At 33.7% G+C, this 19,958-nt stretch overlaps 2 protein-coding genes across 2 annotated transcripts in view; one reads left to right on the forward strand and one right to left on the reverse strand.

Annotated features, from left to right (window-relative positions):
- The first annotated feature begins 1,963 nt into the window (after positions 1-1,963).
- Positions 1,964-14,977, forward strand: GDH (L-galactose dehydrogenase). Its single transcript, NM_001281013.1, is given in 5 exon segments — positions 1,964-2,170; positions 2,797-3,025; positions 3,526-3,825; positions 4,628-4,756; positions 14,805-14,977. Coding segments are annotated over 5 exon segments (960 nt in total). The 5' UTR covers positions 1,964-2,000; the 3' UTR covers positions 14,937-14,977.
- A 1,135-nt stretch (positions 14,978-16,112) lies between these two features.
- LOC100241204 (probable protein S-acyltransferase 23) overlaps positions 16,113-19,958 on the reverse strand; it is a 60,790-nt gene continuing 56,944 nt past the window's right edge. Inside the window, exon 13 of the mRNA XM_002270469.5 lies at positions 16,113-16,775. Within this exon, the coding sequence (XP_002270505.1) occupies positions 16,587-16,775 (189 nt within the window). The 3' untranslated portion in view covers positions 16,113-16,586. The remainder of the gene's footprint in view (positions 16,776-19,958) is intronic.

The raw sequence follows: 19,958 nt of genomic DNA on the forward strand, positions 1-19,958 counted from the left end.
TTTGTATGTAGTGGATAACAAGTCACATACCCGAGTTTATATCTCATTCTAATATCATAGGATGGTAGAGTGCAGTTGACTCTCTAAAATGGGATGTTAAGTCAACTTTATAATTGGATTATGATGGAATGAATATTTTCCTATGAATCTCAATGATTCCCATTCGAACTTATATTCCTTAATGACACATTTTTTTAGGGATATTTGGGTTGTTCATTCATATGTGTACATAAAGGCTTTTTAGTAAAAATAAAAGGTTGAATTATATCGTATGAATGATCTTTCTAAACTATGCTAATTAATTAAGTAAAGTCCAATACAACTAATTAATTTATTAGAATCCAAGTGGACTAGATTAAGTGACCCAAGTCTAATGTGAGCTCAAGTCACTTAAGCTCATAAGGAAGCCTATTTGTCCCCCCTCCCCCCTCTCTCCCCTCTTTAGAGTTTAAGGCTTCATTCTATGTGCTTTTGTTATCATATTTCGGAGGAAAACCTTAGTCTCCACCTCTTTCAAGGGATTTCCATCCCCTCCAATGCCAGGATCTAGAAAAAAAAAACAATTGGGAGGAAGATTGTTTGTTTTATAAAATCTACAATGTTTATGATTCTTTTTATTCGAATTGGATTTGATTTAGGAATATTCAAATCCCACGTATGATCTCTTCTCTCTCTAGATCTAAAGTTTTTGATGTTATTATTTCCATTGTAGTTAGATTTTGAGAGCCTTAGGAAATATTTGCATGCACCTTAACGATCTAAGGATAGAAATTGAAATATCTAGGTATTCCCAATACTATCTTTCCTTAACCTCAATTGTCAACATTGTTAAACCTACTTCCACCTAAGGTATCCATACCGGCCTATTCTCCTCCATACGAGACCTCCACATTGTCTACATTTCCCTTACTTCAACCATCTACATCATTAGACCCACCCCTCCTTCTCTCTCATGCATCCATATTGGCCCCTTTACCCCACCCAAGATTGTCATATCATCTACCATCCCTAAGTTATGTTGCATCCACACTTGCCTTTTTATCCCCACTTGAGACTTCTATATACTCTACCCTTCCCTCACGTCAATCATTTGCACAATTGGACCCATCCCTCCTCCTCCATGATGCATACATACCAACCCTTTCACCTCCACCTAATATTTCCATACCATTTGCCCTTCATCCACTTGAGCCATTTTATATCATACAATGCCCCCACTATAGGCTTCTATACTAGCCCTTGCAGAGTCCATAAATACAAACTCTAAAAAAAAAAAATACCTAATAATACAGTTACGAAATGTTAGAAAATGTTAAATACAAACTTGAAAAAAATATATCATTTTTTTTTACATTATATAAAAAATAAAATAAATTTTTCTTTAAGCAACAAATATGAAAATGATAAATGTAAAACTATACTCATTAATTGTGATTTTATCGTTATTTTAAGCATTAGTGTAAACCATAATTAGGAAAAAAAAAAAGAAGAAGACATGAATACTTGTGTGATTGGAAAGAATTAATTTGGTAAATATTTTGGGTATGTAGATAGATGTAATATTTTCTCACAAACTCTTCTTTTGTCACTTTCATCTTTGGTGAAGTTTCCTCCTTTGGCTCCATGGAAGCAAACGACAATCGTGAGCTGACATCCACCCTCCACGTGACCGTTGATTCCCACCAATTATGAACATATTAATTATTCACTGTAGATGAATTCTTTGCCAGTTTCAGTCACGACACTACCTACTACTGTTAATAAATTCTTGTCTCCTCCTTTTCTAGCCACGTCAAGGCTGATGGAGCATGTGTCCTTTCCCATCCTATCTTCCCAAACGGGACCGCTGAATAAAATCCAATCCCACGATGACACGTGCCCTCGTCCATCACAGTCCTGTCGATTATTCTTTTTTTCTCCCTGGAAAAGGCGGACATTTTCTTGCCCACTTTCTTATCAGCCAAGCACACCTTCCTTCTCAAATCCTGCTACCATCACCAATGACGAAGCTGGAGCTCCGTGATCTCGGCACCACCGGCCTCATGCTCAGTTGCGTCGGCTTCGGAGCCTCTCCTCTCGGCAACGTCTTCGGTCTTGTTTCTGAGGATGACGCCATCGCCTCTGTTCGCGAGGCCTTTCGGCTTGGCATCAACTTTTTCGACACCTCTCCGTGAGTAAATTTTTAGTCTCAAGCTCTGTTTGGTTTCCGGGAAATTTAGGAATGGGAATGAGGAAGGGAAAGGAGAAGGAGAAATATGATGTTTTTCTGAAGGTTGGAGTTCTTAGTGTAGGGTGACTGGGAAAATGTGTTTGGTTGCTGATGAATTGTAGGGAAGGGAGAGAATTAGAATGTTTTTATTTTAGTTTTTTTCCGTTGTTTGGGACTGGAGAATGCCTAAGTCTCCACTCACCCGAACTTAATGCAAATTGCTTGGATCAGTGGAGGTGAGCTTTTGACTTTCGAGACCAAGAAAATCAGAATTTTAGGACCTGTTCGGTAGCGCCACGAGAAATATTGTCCCTTTCCAAAAATAGAAAAAATCAAAATCAAAATCAAACCAAACCAAAACATTTTTGGTATGAAAATAAATTCTCCTAACCTTAGTTTCTTGGGATCAATACGAGGATACCGTATTTGAGTATTCTGAGCGATCACCTGTTTTTCTTCTTAATTTTGTGTTTGTTTGCTAATTTTATTGCTTATGGGTTAAATCGGGGGAAAAAGATGGTTCTCTGATTTGTTCTGATGATTTCAACTTCTTAAGGTTTTGATCGTGTTCTTACACTTGTCATTAGGTATTATGGAGGAACATTGTCTGAGAAAGTCCTTGGGAAGTGCCTTAAAGCAGTAGGAATGCCAAGAAATGAGTACATTGTCTCAACAAAGTGTGGCCGGTATGCTGAGGGCTTTGATTTCAGTGCTGAGAGAATAACTAGGAGCATTGATGAGAGTCTAGCAAGGTTGCAGCTTGATTATGTTGATATACTGCAATGCCATGATATCGAATTTGGGTCTCTTGATCAGGTGCTTAGTGGAATGTTCCTCATTTTTCTTTTGAATTTGTATCTATTTTTTTGTTTTGTTTTGTGTTGTTTTTTTTTTTTTTTTTGGTAACATCAGAATATCAGAGTTTAACTACAGATTCTTTAGTTTTATTGTGGGAATCAACTTACAGTTCCTCCTGTACGGATTATTCGGTTTCCAACAAAAACACATCATGTCAGCATGAACAAAAGCATCAGTAAAGGACCATGGTCCTTTTAGTAGGCTACATCTGTTGAAATTCAGATTGATTTGATGATTTTAGCATCTAATGTACATATATATATGCATAGCATGGTAGAAAACACTTTAGCATGTTTTCAGAAAAGAATTTTGAAATTGGGTGGCTGAAACAAATTATATATGAAGCTAACTTTTCCTGCAGTTACATGTTGAATTGAGTTGTGAGCCTAGTCCATTTGTATTTGCTGTTTCAAAATGAAGGGTGAAGCTTGGCTTGCTTTGATCTGTTTTTTAAACAGGTTGTGAATGAGACGATTCCTGCCCTTCAGAAACTCAAGGAAGCAGGGAAGATCCGATTCATTGGTATCACTGGACTTCCCCTGGAAATTTTTACTTATGTGCTTGATAGAGTGCCACCTGGCTCAGTCGATGTGATTCTGTCATATTGTCACTATAGTATCAATGATACAACACTGGAGGATTTATTGCCTTACTTGAAGAGCAAGGGAGTTGGTGTGATCAGTGCTTCTCCACTTGCGATGGGACTCCTTACAGAGAGGGGCCCTCCAGAATGGCACCCTGCTTCTCCTGAACTTAAGGTGTTCCTTTTTACCTCTTAAATAATCTCTGGCATTTTGTTTTCCTATGCTTCCTTACCATCAGCACATAATTCAAAGCATAGTATTTGCAAGATTGGTTTACTGCTTTATAAGTTTAAATTGTCTTCTGTTAGTCTAGTTTGAACTTGACAAAGTGAAAGTTGCTTCCATAAATTGACAAAAGTTTTGTAAGGAGAAATGGTTAATATATATGTGCATGTGGTTCAATTATTTGAGTTCCCTCTCTGTAATAGAGAATGGACATGAGGGATGATTTTCAACATGTTAATAATACATGTTGGTACTTGAGCAACCCCACATGGCTTTAATGAGGATCTGAACTAACTCATAGGTTCTGTAAAATTTTGTACTTGAGGATGGTGCTTATTTAGGTTCTCATATCTATGAGGATGTTGTTGATGATAGATATTGTTCAAGTTCAGCTAGGTCAGACATAGGTATGGTATGATCCTGATCCTGTTATGAGGTTTGCCTAATGCAGATCACTTACCAAGATATGGATGTTGGGTAAAGAGCATATCTGAACAAAAGATGCTTCCTGTGGTTGAGACACATTTTGCAAATTCTTAGGAACTCGATGTCCTACATGATTTACAAACTGCAAACATTGGAAGGGAATTGTCTCTATGTTCAGTTTCTTTAACTAAGATGCAGCTCATCATTATCAGCATAACACATCTACTTTTAGATTTTCATAAAGATGCTCTAACTTTTTAGTTTTCTTTTGATTGGGATATGTAACAGTTTTTAATCTCTTTCATTTGTCCAATCTTATGCACAGTCTGCATGCCAAGCTGCTGCTGCTCATTGTAAAGAGAAGGGGAAGAATATTTCAAAGTTAGCCATGCAGTTCAGCTTGTCAAATAAAGATATTTCCTCTGTGCTGGTTGGCATGAACTCTATTAAACAGGTTTGGTTTCATCATTTGTCCTAATTGCCTCATTTATTGTGATAGGTAAATGCACAGAAAATTTTATATATAAAAAGAGAAAAGGGCGCCTAAAGTCCAACTCAAAGCATACAGGGAGTATACAAGAGGTGCCTAAAGGCAAGAACAAAAAAGAAGAGGGGATACAAAAAATTATTGCCTCATTTATAATATTAACACCATATAGTTTAGCTTCCTGAAATTTGTGTCCAGATAGTGAAGGATGGATATACATCATCCAAAACAGTATCCTTCCAAAATTTATTTGTATGATGCATTTGAAGTAGTAGTAATACTAGTAGTAGTAGTAATAATAATAATAATAATAATAATAATAATAATAATAATAATAATAATAATTGTTTGATACATGCCTTGCTCATATGATTGCATTTCTTTAATCCTTATACTAATGATAATAATAATAGTTGTCTATACTTGTCCTGCTCTTATAGTAATAATAATAATAATAATAATAAATAAATAAATTATTCGACTGGCAAAAAAGAAGTTTTGTCTATTGTTTTATGCATTCAAAAGTTTTAAGATGATCTCTACAACAAAGAATTTCTTTTAAGAGGTGATTGTAAAAGTGCAAAAGAGATTTTAGAAAATGGATGTTAAAACTTAGTTTCAAACAATTTTTTATTACATGACAAGCCATTTTATTTGTTTTCAAATTTCAAATTGAATTTATAAAAAGATCTTCTAATTTTTTTATCAGGCTTTCTTATAAGAGAATTTCTACTAGGAAAAAGATTTCCCCAAGACTTCTTTCAAAACCTCCTTCTCTTACAAAATTGTCACCAAAAGAAATAGGAATGACTCTCAACTCCTATTCTAAACAAAGTCCAAGACCTCAAAACCCTCCTCTTCAAATAGGTTTCAAATTTTTTCTACCTATTTTCCAAACTTAAATTCATCATTAACTCCTTCCTCTCTAGTCAATTCTTCTTCCAAACTTTCCACACCAATCAATACTCTTGCTTCCTCTTATGCCTAAACACTTAAAACCTCAACCTCTTTAGAACAAAATGTAACAAAAGAATAGATTTTGATGATTCAGACTTCTCCTTTAGAAGTCTCTCTGATGAATAATGGATGATAACCCATTATGAATAAAATCCTTCCACAAGGATTCAATTTCTTTCCAAAGTCAAGACTAGAGAATGTTATGAATATGTTCTAGTTGATACAAAACTTGTTGAAATCAAGCACACACTTGATGAAAAAACAATTCCAGAATTATTTTTTCAAAATGCAAAATTTTAAAGATTTTATCTCTAAAAGACTGGAATCAAAATCTTTTAACTCCAAATAGGTTTTCTTCAAACTTTAAACCAGAATCCTATAATTATTATGATTATTTGGATGCGTCATGTGTGGTATAATACTTTTTGTTTTTGAAATAAGGACCATTCATGGTTCTTTCATTTTCACAAAGAATTTCAAAAGATTTCTTTTCCAAATTGGTTTCAAGAATGGTGGCTTTATTTTGGAGCTAATTGTGAAATTCTCCCTCCAGTGATCAAACAAGTCTTTAAGTTTTTAAAATAAATATCAAGGCTCCTTATCAGTAGTTAAGACTGATGTCATACATTTCACAATCCCATGTATAAGATATTGAGAATTTTCTTTTCACCAAAAAATAGCTCCACTCTTTCCTCCTCTTCTAGCAAGAAGGTTCAAAGTTAAAGGGTGGACTGGCTTTACCAGAATTAACCATGCATGTAGTAATGGAGTTCAAGATTGGTTCACTTTGAAGAAAAGATTGTCCCAACCTCCTCAATCATAGACTAAAATCCCCAAAAATTGTCCTACTCATTTTATTTCACCTTCTTCCACCAATTCTTAATAAGAAGGAATACAAAATATCTTCAAAAGATTCTTTTGTAAATGGGAAGTGATTCAGACGAATCCATAGAAGAATTGATTTCTAGATTCACTCTCCAGAAAATGGAGATGACTGTTATGACATTTTGTCATAATTACAAAAGACAAGCAAGAGACATAAAGGGCTCAACATCATGATAGATGACTTAACGCTTTAGAAAAATGAAGCAGACAAAAAGAAAACTGATAACACTTCACTCTTCATAAGAAACGACTCTTCACTAATTCACATCACATCTATAATAGAATGATTCTCCTCTATCTAAGACTTTAGATCCAAAAGACTTTTCAAAAGTCGGACTTCATGGATATCATAGCTCTTTTCGGACTTAAGAGCATCTTAAATTTGGACTACTTTGACCCCACATATTTAAGACTCTTTTAATTTCGGCTTAGCTCATCTGTAAAAGGACTTTTGTTCAAACTTCAAAAAGAGAGTTAGAGTTAGAGTTAGAGTTAAAGTTAAAGTTAGAGAGAGAAAGAGAAATAGATCATTAGATAAAAATATTTGTGTTCTTTCTTTATAGTATCCCTTTTCCTTTCAAACTTTTTCAGACCCTATGCCCCTTTCTTCTTTCTTCTTCATAGACTTGTATCCTCTCAAACTTATACTCTCTCATCATTAGAGAGAGAAAGAGAGAGATAGATCATTAGATAAAAATATTTGTGTTCTTTCTTTGTAATATCCCTTTTCCTTCCAAACTTTTTTAGACCCTATGCCCCTTTCTTCTTCATGGACTTGTACCCTCTCAAACTTACATTCTCTCATCAAATGACTTTGTATTAAGACTTTGAAAGTGAATGAAAATCTAGACTTTTCAAAATTTTCACCATTTATTTACTGTTTAATTGTTTATGTTACTATTCATTATTGTTTCTTGTTTACTACTGTTAAGATTGTTTACCTTTTATTTTATTGTTTGATCTTAAATTCTACCAGTCCTTCTATCTCTTCCCCATGACTTTGACCTATTCCGCTGGAAATGGTATTAGAGCCATGTTATCTAAGTTAGTGTCACGTTAGCCAAAATGATAGGTTCAGGTTGAGTTAAATTGTTAGAAAGATTAAATTTAAAGAATAATGTTGGTTAGCCCATATTTGGTGAAAAAAAGGTGGTCCCACTAGGCTTTAAATCTAGTTGATCTAATGTTTTGATAAAACTTCAAAAAAGTAAATAATTTATTAAGAAGGCTTTCGTGCAGTAATAGTACTAATAGTATGTCTAGATTAGATAAAAATCTTAATAAATTAGAAGCATCGTGCTCCAAACTGGACAATCGGGTGTATTTTTCAATAGAAAAATGGAAAATTATTTAGAAAATTAGGTAATTCCTACTCAAGACATAAAGACTACGTATGAAAAAGGTTAATTTGAATTTATGACTGATTATTCAATCAAGATTGCAAAAAACACTCAGTATAGGAGAACAACAACAGACTATTCAACTTTTAAATTCAAAAGACATTCAACCTTTAAAGACTAAATATAAATTACTTATTATAAGACTTGTTCAAGTGGCTGTTAAACCACTACCCAGACTAGGATTAAACAAAGCCATATGTATTTGTTTAAGAGATGCCAAACATAATAATATTAGAGACTCTATTTTATGATTGTTGAAATCGAACATGGCACATGGACCAGTTTACTTCAACTGTTATCCTAATTTAGAATTAAGCTGTATAGATATGATGAATCCATCTATAAAGCTTTGACTCTTAACATACAAACAAAAGGATATGACATGGACTCTAGATCAAAATATTTACTTATATGATATATTACTTAGCCATGAAAATATCTTTGAATCCTAGATGCTTGATACCATCTCCTAAAGGAGAGACTTTGATATTCCAAACAAATGATGAGCATGCATCAATTATGGTCCCTAAGAGGTTACCTTGGGATTAGTTGATGACTTCATCAAAATGGGATTTTAAAAACTTGAAAATTCCTGAAAAGATTGGAAACACGTAACTTGTCTATTATATTGAAGATAGAGAAGGATCAGTAACCACAGAATTCTCCCCTTCAATAAATAGAAGTCAAGACTAATCTAGACAACACCCCCCCTCCCCCCTCATCTACAGCTTCTTTTAGTTATACCCCTGCTAAACACAAGAATCAAGAACTTCAAGGAGTAAACCTCCAACCAAATATTCCAATACCATTATACCGAGAAAATGAATCTATAAGACTTTTCCCAACCCAATCTTAGGTTCAAGATGATACATAAGAATCAAGACAACTATTTACAACAAATAAAGAATTCTCAATAGACAAAGATTATAGTAGGTCTGAATTCTTATTAGAGAAAAATAAACTCAAATGACCATGGTTTTTCTCAACATATACACAAAAAACTAAAGACTTGTTTAGAGAAAAATACTATGGTTGCATGGAAAAGAACCAAGTAAACATTGCCATGTTTTCATGGTTTGAAATGTATGCATTTAATAATGAGATAGACTACCCCTTTGCAGAAAAGAATTAAATGTTCAAAATAGGACAACACAGATTTGGACAGCCACAAATAAACAAACCCTAGCATCAACACATCCTCCCTTAGAAGAAATAAAAATTCAAGTTCATAGTACAAAAATAATAGCTTTATATTAGGGGAATCTCCTTATTTTCAAGATCAATAATTCACAAACAGAAAATAAACAGAACACACACAAGATTTATAATGGTTCACTCTCAATGTGAGAGCTACATCCACCTTACCACTACAAAATTTCCTCAGGATCAGAAAGAAAAATACAAACAAGGTGATCTTAGGTCTAATACCACTCCTTTGTTTTTACACACCCTCACCCTAAAAAGGGTCATCCTAATAATCACTTATATAATGAGAAAATTAGGGCAAACTAATATATATGTAAAATACCTAAAATATCCTTTAAACAAAAATTAGGCTCCACACAACTTAACACTTCACCCTTTAAGACCATAAACAAAAAGGAAGACGAAAAACGATTTGCAAAACTAACTGATATTAAAGGATTCCACAACAAGGAAATTATACAAAACCAAATTCTGAAAACTATTTCCACTCAAATGGAAAGAATAGAAGATAAATTAGACAAAGATGAAGTTATACAAACTACTACTTAGATAACCCCAAAACATATACTAGATAGAAATCTAGAAAAAGACCGATCTTTAAACCCATAAAAATACTGGATTAACAAATAATAAAACTTAAAGAACCACCTTTAAATCCTCTAATTAATGAATTGATGAAAAAGACTACATCAGTTATTCATATCTAATCTCTCTACCTCAGGTACGAAGATTATAAACATAATAGATGATTCTTCTAAAATTTCAATAGAAGAATTAGAAAAGATATTTAAAACAAATGAAAATTTACAACATATTAAAATGCATAACTACCAACCAAAACCTAAAACAAGAAATTATTACCTTAAACCAACTCTCTTAGACATACAATATAAAGAAAGAGGACAACAATATCAACCTAGGTATGACGGTGAAGCAATATATGAATGGATATGGACAAAATAAGTGAACATCAAAGTTTTAATATTATTCAAGAAATGATAATGGTTGCGGCAGCCTACAGAGCAAAGAAAAATTAAGATCATCAATGACGCATCATTTAGTAGTTGGTTTTACCAGACAACTAAAGGGCTAGTGGGATAATATACTAGCCTAAGACAAAAGAATTTGCATATTAATTGTGATAAAACAAGGAGACCAGGCACAAGACACGATTAATACTTTAATTTATGCAATAATAAAACATTTCCTAGGAGAACCTTTAATGTTCAAGAAAGAACTTTTGAAATACTCTCTACTTTAAGATGCAAAAACATGGAAGACTTTAGATGGTATAAAGACATCTTTCTTACTAAGGTATTCAATAGGATAAATGGTAATCAACCTTATCGGAGAGAGAGATTTATAGACGAACTCCCTAGAGTATTTGCAAGCAGTAAAAATAAGAATCAAAGAAAGATTTGATAGTGTAATACCTTATGAATCTCTAACATATGGAGAAATCATAAATTACATGAATCAAGAAGCTTTATCTTTATGTTCTTTGTTAAAAATCAATGCTAGAATTCAAAATGAACTCAAGATGAGTAAAAAGGCAAAGACACGAGGGAGAGACAGAAAAATTGACAGAATTTAAAACAAAATAGTAAAATAAAAAGTAAACGGTCTTAATAGTAGTAAGAAATAATAAATAGTAAAATGAATAGTGAAAATTAGCAATAAAAATAAACAGTGACATAAATGGTTAAACAGTACTTTAAACAATAAATGAACAATTAAAATTTTGAAAAGTCCCAATTTTCATTCACTTACAAAGTCTTGATATAGAGTTGCTTGATGAGAATACAATTTAGGATACAAGTCTATGAAGAAGAAAGGGATATAGGGTTGAAAAAGATATTAAGTCTAAAAGGAAAAAGGATATTACAAAGAAAGAACACAAATATTTTTATCTCTGGCTCTAACTCTCTCTCTCTCCTTTGAACTCCAACTTTGACTCTCTTCTTGAAGTTCAAACGAGAGTCGTTTTATAGATGAGTTGAGACTGAATTAAAAGAGTAACAAATACGTGGGATTGAAGTAGTTTGAATACCATGGAATTAAAATGCTCTCAAGTCCGAAAAGAGTCGTGATCTCCATGAAGTCTGACTTTTGAAAGTCTTTTGGATCAAAAGTCTTGGATGAAGGAGAATCATTCTACTGTAGATGTCATGTGAGTTGGTGGAGAGTCTTTTCATATGAAAAATGATGTCTTGATGAAATCTTGAGAGATCTCTTTTTCTAAAGTGTTGAGTCATTTGTGTCTCTTGCTTGTCTTTTGTAATATGACAAAATGCCATAACAATCATTTTCATTTTCTGAAGTTGAATCCAGAAATGAGTTCTTCTATGGATTCATTTGAATCACTTCCTATTTCTGACATAATCTTTTGATGATATTTTTTGTATTCCTTCTTACTGAGAATTAGTGGAGTTCGAGAAGGTGAAATAAAATGAGCAAGAAAATTTCCAGGTTTCTGAGTTTGTAAATAAGGAGGTTGGGACAATCTTTTCTTCAAAGTGAACCATTTTTGAACTCCGTTACTGCACATGGTCAATTCTAGTAAAGTCAGTCCACTATTTAACTCTATACCTTCTTGCCAAATGAGGAAAAGGTAGAGCTATTTTTTTATGAAACAAAAAATCCCAATATTTTATCCATAGGATTGTGAACTGAGCCATGTATAACATCGTTCTTGGTTGCTCATGGAACTAAGCCATGTATGACATTGGTCTTGGTTGCTAATGGAACTAAGCCATGTATGACATTGGTCTTGGTTGCTAAGGAGGAGCCTTGATATTTGTTCTAAAAAATTCAAAGGCTTGTTTGATCATTGGAGGGAGAATATCATGAGTAACTTCAAAATAAAGCCACCATTCTTGAAATCAATTTGGGAAAGAAGTCTTTTGAAATTCTTTGTGAAAATGAATGCACCATGAATGGTCCTTATTTCGAAAATAAAAAGTATTATACAATGCATCCAAATAATCATAATAACTATAGGATTCTAGTTTAAAGTACAAAGAAAAGCTTTTTTGAGTCAAGATTTTGATTCTTGTCCTTCAAAGATAAAATCTTTAAAATTTTGCATTTTGAAAAAACAGTTCTAGAATCATTCTTTTCATCTAACGTGTGCTTGATTTCAATAGGTTTTGTATCAACTAGGACATATTCATAAAATTCTCATCTTATCTAAAGACTTTGGAAAGAAATTGAATCCTTGTGGGAGGATTTTATTGAATGGGTTGTTGTCCATTATTCATCTCAGAGTCTTGTAAAGGGGAAGTCCGAACCATCAAAATGTGTTCTTTTGTTACACTTTGTTTTGAAGAGGATGGGTTTTGAGTGTTTAGGCATAAGAGGAAGCAAAAGTATTGATTGGTGTGGAAAGTCTAGAAGAAGAATTGATTGGAGGGGAAGGAGTTAATGATGAATTTAAGTATTGAAAATACATAGAAAAATTTTCAAACCTATTTGAAGAGGAGGGTTTTGAGGTCTTCGACTTTGTTCAGAATAGGAGTCGGCAGTCAATACTATTTCTTTTGGTGACAAATTTGCAGGAGAAGGTGGTTTTGAAAGCAGTCTTGAGGAACTCGTCGTTTTCCTGATAAAAATTCTCTTATAAGAAAGTCTAGTAAAAAATTAGAAGATGCTTTTATAAATTCAATTTCAAAATTGAAAACAGATAAAATAGCCTATCACCTAGCAAAAATTTGTTTTGAAATCAAGTTTTTAACATCCTTTTCTAAAATCTCTTTTGCAATTTTGGAATCAACTATTAAAAAAAATTATTTGTTACAAAGATCGTCTTGAAACTTTTGAATGCATAAAACAATGGAGAAAACTTATTCTTTGATAGTTGAATAAACAATATATGGTGATGGTGACTGATATTTTCTTTCTGAGCTATTACTTGCCATCACATGATTTTTCCCATTAGGTTTAATCCACCTTGTGTCATGCATTCTGCTTCCATCACTGTTTTCTCTGATGATTCACTGCTGATCACTATTGGATTTTTTTTACTGTGGGTTGTTAGCTCATGAAGATAATACTCAGAGAGATGAGACAATAGTGAGGGAACAATGCTACATCTATCTGAAGGATTTACATCATATCCATTCTATCTCTTTCAAAACAGTGCTGCTAGGTTTCCACATCATTTAGAATACAAAAAAAAAAAGAAAAATCTTATTATCCTTTTGGATGCTATTTTCTCTTGTGGTGATTCTGTCCTCAAGTTTTTCATGAGGACCAAAGTCTTATTCGCATCAACACATAGAAGGTGTGATTTCCTTCTGTAGGGTACTGTGATATCCTTGGCTGTAGTATAAGCCTCAAAGTGCAAAGGTATTAATGTAAGAGATCTTTTCATTTATTAAAAAATAAAATGAAGGAAAAAAACAATTGAAAAACGAGCAATTTCCAAAAATATATTTCACAGAATACAGGTTCATAAATAAACCTGTGGTTGTTAACCTTATATTTGGTGTAAACTGCATCCTTGATGGTGTAAAGTGCATCTTTGAAAACAATGTTTTGGTGCAAATCGTTGTTGAGAATAACATATCATGTAAGTCAATAGCTCCTTCAGGGCCACATTTGGATTGGCTTTTGGGAAGCAAAATTCTCCTTTTTAGGCCCAACAAGAGGTTTTGAAATGCATTTAGTGGTTTTGTTAAAAGAGTTTCTAGTTAAAAATAGATGTTAATAGGGAAGCAAGGAAAATGTTGCTGGTTTTATGTATTTCTGTTGGTTAACTTTGTCTTGCTGGTTTTATGTAATTCACCATGCTTTCCTACAATAGATTTTGCAATTAATATTCACATTTTGGTGTGTTCTTTCCTAGTCCAAGATATTTTCAATATAATCAAATCTGTCAGCCATGTTTTTTTGGAGTGATGATGATTGCTCATCAACATTCTATTAATTTACTTACAAGAATGTCAGTCGTGGATGATGATATTTTGTCTTTCTTTGGGTACAAGGGGTAGTGCCTCTCACCTCCCATTTTCACAAGAGTAGAACCCCAGACCCCTTCCCCTAGTGGAAAGCTAGTGGTTCCACTTTTATCTTATTCTCTTCTTAACATTCATATGTGATCTTGGTTTATGCAGCATAAAATTTTCTTATCTAGCAGTTTAACACTTGTGTATGCTCCTGGGAATGGCATGGGAGCAAGATGCCCTCCCTACAGAGTCTATTCTCGGGCATGATTTGACTGGGTTTGGAAATCTCTCCTTGTTACTGCCTAGGAAGTAAGGATTGCCTATAATGGTTAAGGCAAACATACTCTTTACAAAAGAACATTACGTGCCCATATAAAGGGTCTGAGTTTGCTGCTTGCCTTATTATCGATTAAAAATCTGATACATAATCAAAGGACCAACTACCTACCTGGTTGAATAATAGCATTACTATTTTACATTTCATGTTCTTTCCCAGTTAATGGCAGATGCTAGAAAATCATCAGGGTGTATGTGCTCAAATCTATAGATGTATAGATATTATATCACACTTTCCTACTTCATGCGTCAATGCATGTTAATAACATTTAAGCCTTTTTTCAGGTTGAAGAGAATGTTGCAGCTGCTACAGAACTTGCAATTTTTGGGAAGGATGAGGAAACTCTGTCAGAGGTTGAAGCTATACTAAACCCTGTGAAGAATCAGACATGGCCTAGTGGAATCCAGCAGAGCTGAAAGAGACTGCTTGCGGAATTGCTGCTCGACTTTCCTGGTCCATTCCACTATTTATCTGTGTAATAAGAATTGTTTGGTTTATGACAAGGTTTTGAAGTATGAAAATAAGGGGTTAGTATCTAAAATTCCAAATGTGACATCAAACCGCCCACCCAAAGCCAATATTTGGGGAGTTGATTTGAGCCTGTTTCGGAATGATTCTGGCATAAGCAGTAACACTCTTGGCCGGTAGCATCTTCATTACAAATGTAAGCGCTTTTATTGAGAATCAGGAAGTGATGGTCTGTTGGATATAAATTGTTATAAGTGCCAGTTCAAAAATAACTTCGTATTTCCTATTTTCTGTTTTTGAAATAAAATATAGTAATAAATTTTACATATCATACAAGAGCTCTAAAGGTTTACATTGAAAGGTATTAAAAAAGATTTACTGTTTTGAATTTTAAATTTTTTTGAAGTGAGATTATCCATGTCGAGGAATTCATTTTTCAAAAGATTTTGACCCTATTTAGTAATTTTTTTTAAAAAATAGTTCTAAAAATTCATTTTTAAAACTATTTTCTAATATTTTATAAAACAAAATCGGTTTGAAAACATAAAATGTTTAAAAAATATTTATGTCAACTTTATTTTTAAACATTATATATGTTTATATAATTATTTTTTAAAATATCTCTCAAAAAACAAATAAAAACAATCAAAGACAATTAAAAAAAATATATCTAAAAACACCCAGTTTTCTGTTCTTGAGAATAGAACAAAATCTTTTGTAAAATGCATTTATAGAAATTTTTTTGTTACAGCACGAGAACAAAAAGTAAAAATAAGTCTGTAATTGTCAAATACGCTTATCAATTTTTTAGTCCTAAAAAATAGAAAATTATTCTTGAAAATAGAAAACTGTGATTGAAAACCGTTGCTAAATATGTCCTTTGACTTTCATGCTTTAAAGAATCCAGATTTCAAATGAGCAAATTCAAACTTGAAATGGATCTTTCATAGTCTCAACGAAAAGAATGTGGAACAAAGGCCCACGAATAGTTGGTTGAATCCTGTTTTTCTAAACAAATTAGATCTGTTTAACCAAACTCCCTCGTCTCTGAGGAAGCAAGCAAGGTGGCAATGATGGTTCCTAGAACTAGATAAATGTACATGAGGATGGATAGATAATAATACTGCAACAAATTATTCCCATTTTTGAGACAATTATAGATATAAACTAAAATTTTAAGCAAGGTGACACTCAGATCATCTTAAACAATTGACTTCCAAAGTCTGAAGCCAGCATAAAATTGTAAACCAATATATCACCCCCTTTTTCCCTACTTATTTAGAAACAAAATATTAAATAGAACATGAGGGTGTATAGTTCCTAGAACTAGTAATTACAGGAACAAAGGTTTTTTCTTCCCTATATTATGGTATTCCATTGTACAAACACAGAAAATGGAGGTTGTGAAACTGTGATCATATGATGATCGAGGCTTTACCTGGTGGTTATATATCAACAGCCAAAGGACCTCTGGTGTAACATGATGAACATCTGCTGCAGGAAGGTTGGGTCTTTGGTACCACAATGCAACTTATGTGAGTTTTAACGGAAACAAAACAGCAACCTTAGCTATCAAACTGCATATCATGACAATAGGACTATGTGGAAACCTGCTGTAATGGAGGCCAAGCTATTTCCTCATCATCAGTGTAGCCATAAATGAGAAAATCTGCACAGTTCTTTCGACACCCATGGTTGTATGGATTTCGGAACCGCCCATCTGGAGCATGAAGATACCCATAGCGGATGAAATTCGCCAACTCATTAGTGGTGATATTCCGAGCTATCTGCATTGCAACCATGCTAACAGTGGTTGTAAGGAAGATATTTGAAACAAGAATCAAGAAAATTAATTGACACCATCCATTTTTGTACTACATATACTTCTTACAAACACCTTTACGGCATGGTGGGTCTGAAAGTTAAAGGAACAAGAAAGGTAAATGGACCAAGCATATTTTAATCCAAACAAAAGAGTATAATCTAGTTTCTGCAATGTACAATTCATAACCAACGCCAACCATATCATGCTGCTAGATGGTCTCACACTCAATAAACATTTCTACCATTATAAGGGAAAAAGAAACAAACAGATTCAATGGCTTTAAACTAAGATTTGTAAATGTGTATTTAACTACTCATGGTATCATCATGTCTAGCTAGACTACCTACCACCTGCCTCAAGAATCCTAAGAAGAAGCACTGAGGAGAATTAGACATTTAAGCATTAGGCAGGCAGAATTATAACAAATAGCCCAGAAAACATCTAGTTGAAGTTTAGGCTATGATGGTAAAACAAACCCATGTGATTATCTAGATTTATCTATCTTTAGATCCCAACCCAGAAAAGCAAATTAGTGTTAGCATGCTCTTTGAGAGGGAAAAATTAAACACAAAACAACCATAACACACAGAGGTTGAAAGTCGATCTGCAAGTAGGCTTTGAACTTATGATAAATGTAGTCAAGGTATCAGTCAAACCCAGTGGCTCGCCTATTGCTTGCCTTGGGAACTAAGTTGATAACATGGTTTTGAAAGGCCCAAGGCATAATTATGGAGCAAGACATACTTAACAGTGCAAAAGTCACTTAAGGCTTAGGCACGAGGCATGATCCAAGTCATGTCTAAGCAATGTTTTTTTTTTTTTTTTCTCTTATTGGAAACAAAAACATTTTCATTAAAAAGAGTATACAAGAGAAGAATGAGAAATCCTCCCTAAATTAGAAAACTTGATCAAAACAAAGGAAAAGAAATACAATTCAATAGACTATCTTTCCCGCCATATCATTCAAATCAATGTAACACAAATGATTTTATCATAGAACTTTACCCTAAGTAGTGCTCCCCAAACCCTTAAAAAAAATGGTCAACAATCACTAACACTTCTATAAGGAACCCAATCCAAACTGGCTAGTCTGAATAGCTTATACTATAACTCCAAACTCATCAGACAATGTAACATAAGGTCATCTATCAATTCTCAACTGCCCAAGCACAAAGTGCAACAATCCAAACTAAGAGCTTTGAAAGGTCTTCTCACCTGAAGCAAATCACTGGTATTAACCTTCTTGTTGGCCATTAACTAAACAAATACCTTGATCTTTGATGGGGCTTTTAATTTCCTTATGAAATTTATAGGAAAGAAGAAAATTGATGTTTATTGATTAGATAACGCAAAGAAGGAAGATTTAACCAAAAATAAAGCATAAGGGTGATAATGACCAAGCTCTCACATTTGGGGTTTAACATGATTAAGAATGGGCATGAGTCTTTTGAGATCCTCTATCTCTGAATTGGTAAGGTTTTGTCAAGTTCTAAGTTATAGGCGAAAAATTTTCAAAGATAGATGAAACATGAGAATTTTGAACTAATGCAACTTTGACGACTTGAAAATTGAAAAACCAAAGGCTGATTACCCCACAACTCTTCCCAGAGATGGATTTTTGTCCCATTTCCCACCAAAAACAAAGTATGACCATAGAAATTCTAGGAGACCTAAGTAATAGCTTTCCAAGGGCAACAATGTGACCATCTAAGTAAATGTCGCATCCCAACCTTTTGGATGTGTCCCAAGATGCTCAAGATAACCTTGCAGTAGAGAGTAGTACCCTCCTTGGGAAACCTCTAAAACCACTTCCTTAAAAGGGCTCTACTCTTGAAAGATATGCTCCCAAACCTCAATCCTCCTTCCTCCTTCCTCCTTAGGCTTATACACTTAGAGATCCAATTATTAAGATGAACTTTTTTAACCAAAGAAAATTCCTTTGTCTTTTCTCAATCTTTGTTGTCATTGAGAATGGAATCTTGTACAACGAAAGGAAATAACTAGGGATGTGAGACAAACAAGACTGAATTAGAGTTACTCTTCCACTTAAAGACAAAAAAGTTTTTTTCCACCCATTTAGTCTCCTCAAAATTCTATCTGTGATTGGGCCACAAAAGACTCTAGCCTTAAGATTCCCCCTTAGTGGACGACTTAAATAGGTTAAAGACAAATCAAAAACTTTTTACATTCTAAACAACAAAGCCAATCTAGTAATTTAATCCCAACTTGTATTGATTCCTAACAATGTGCTCTTGTCTAGATTGATCTTAAGACCTAAAATGTGCCCAAAAATCAACAGGATGATATTAAGATAGTGTCGTCTGCAAACTATAAATGAGGCACCCTAATTCTGCTTCTCTCCATTAGGAAACCTTCTACAATAGTTCAAAGAAAGGAGAAAGAAGATCTCCTTACCTTAAGCCCCTAGTTGCTTTAAACCATCCCTTGGCATTTCCATTCAGTAAAACTGCAAAACTTGTTAAGGACAAACATCCCCTTACTTATGATCTCCACCTAGTTCTACAACCCTTTCTATCAAGTGCACAATCCAAAAAACTCTAATCCACATGGCCATAGGCCTTTTCAAAATCGACTTTGAAGACCACCCCTTCCTCCCTTGATCACCTTTTCTCATCCAACATTTTGTTGGCTATCAATATTGTGTCTAGGATTTATCTCCCCTTTACAAAAGCACCCTGGAAAGCATAGATGGTTTTGTAAAGGAATCTTTGAATACAACCTAAAAGAACTTTAGTAATAATCTTAAACAAACTTGTGACCAAGCTGATAGGCCCCAAGTCTGATATTTTGATGGTTTGACTCCTTTTTGGCCTTAGAGCAATAAAGGAGGCATTGGTGCTCTAGTTAATTACCACATTATTATGGAAATCCATAAGCACTTTTAATAAATCCTCATTTACGATGTCTTAACATTCCAGAAACATTGCTATGGAGAAACCGCCCGACATCAGGTCATTTTTCTTGTCTAACTAAAAGACAACTTTATGAATTTCCTCTTCGGTAATAGTAAACAATCTAGTTCTTCTAGCCTCCATGAATCTCTAAGGAGCCTAAAATATAGTTCCTTGAAAAATCCCACTATCTCTACCCATTTGTAATCTCTTCTGAAAAAGGAAACCAATCC

The sequence above is a fragment of the Vitis vinifera genome, chromosome 3 (genome assembly GCF_030704535.1).
Source record: "Vitis vinifera cultivar Pinot Noir 40024 chromosome 3, ASM3070453v1".
Taxonomy (NCBI): Eukaryota; Viridiplantae; Streptophyta; class Magnoliopsida; order Vitales; family Vitaceae; genus Vitis; species Vitis vinifera.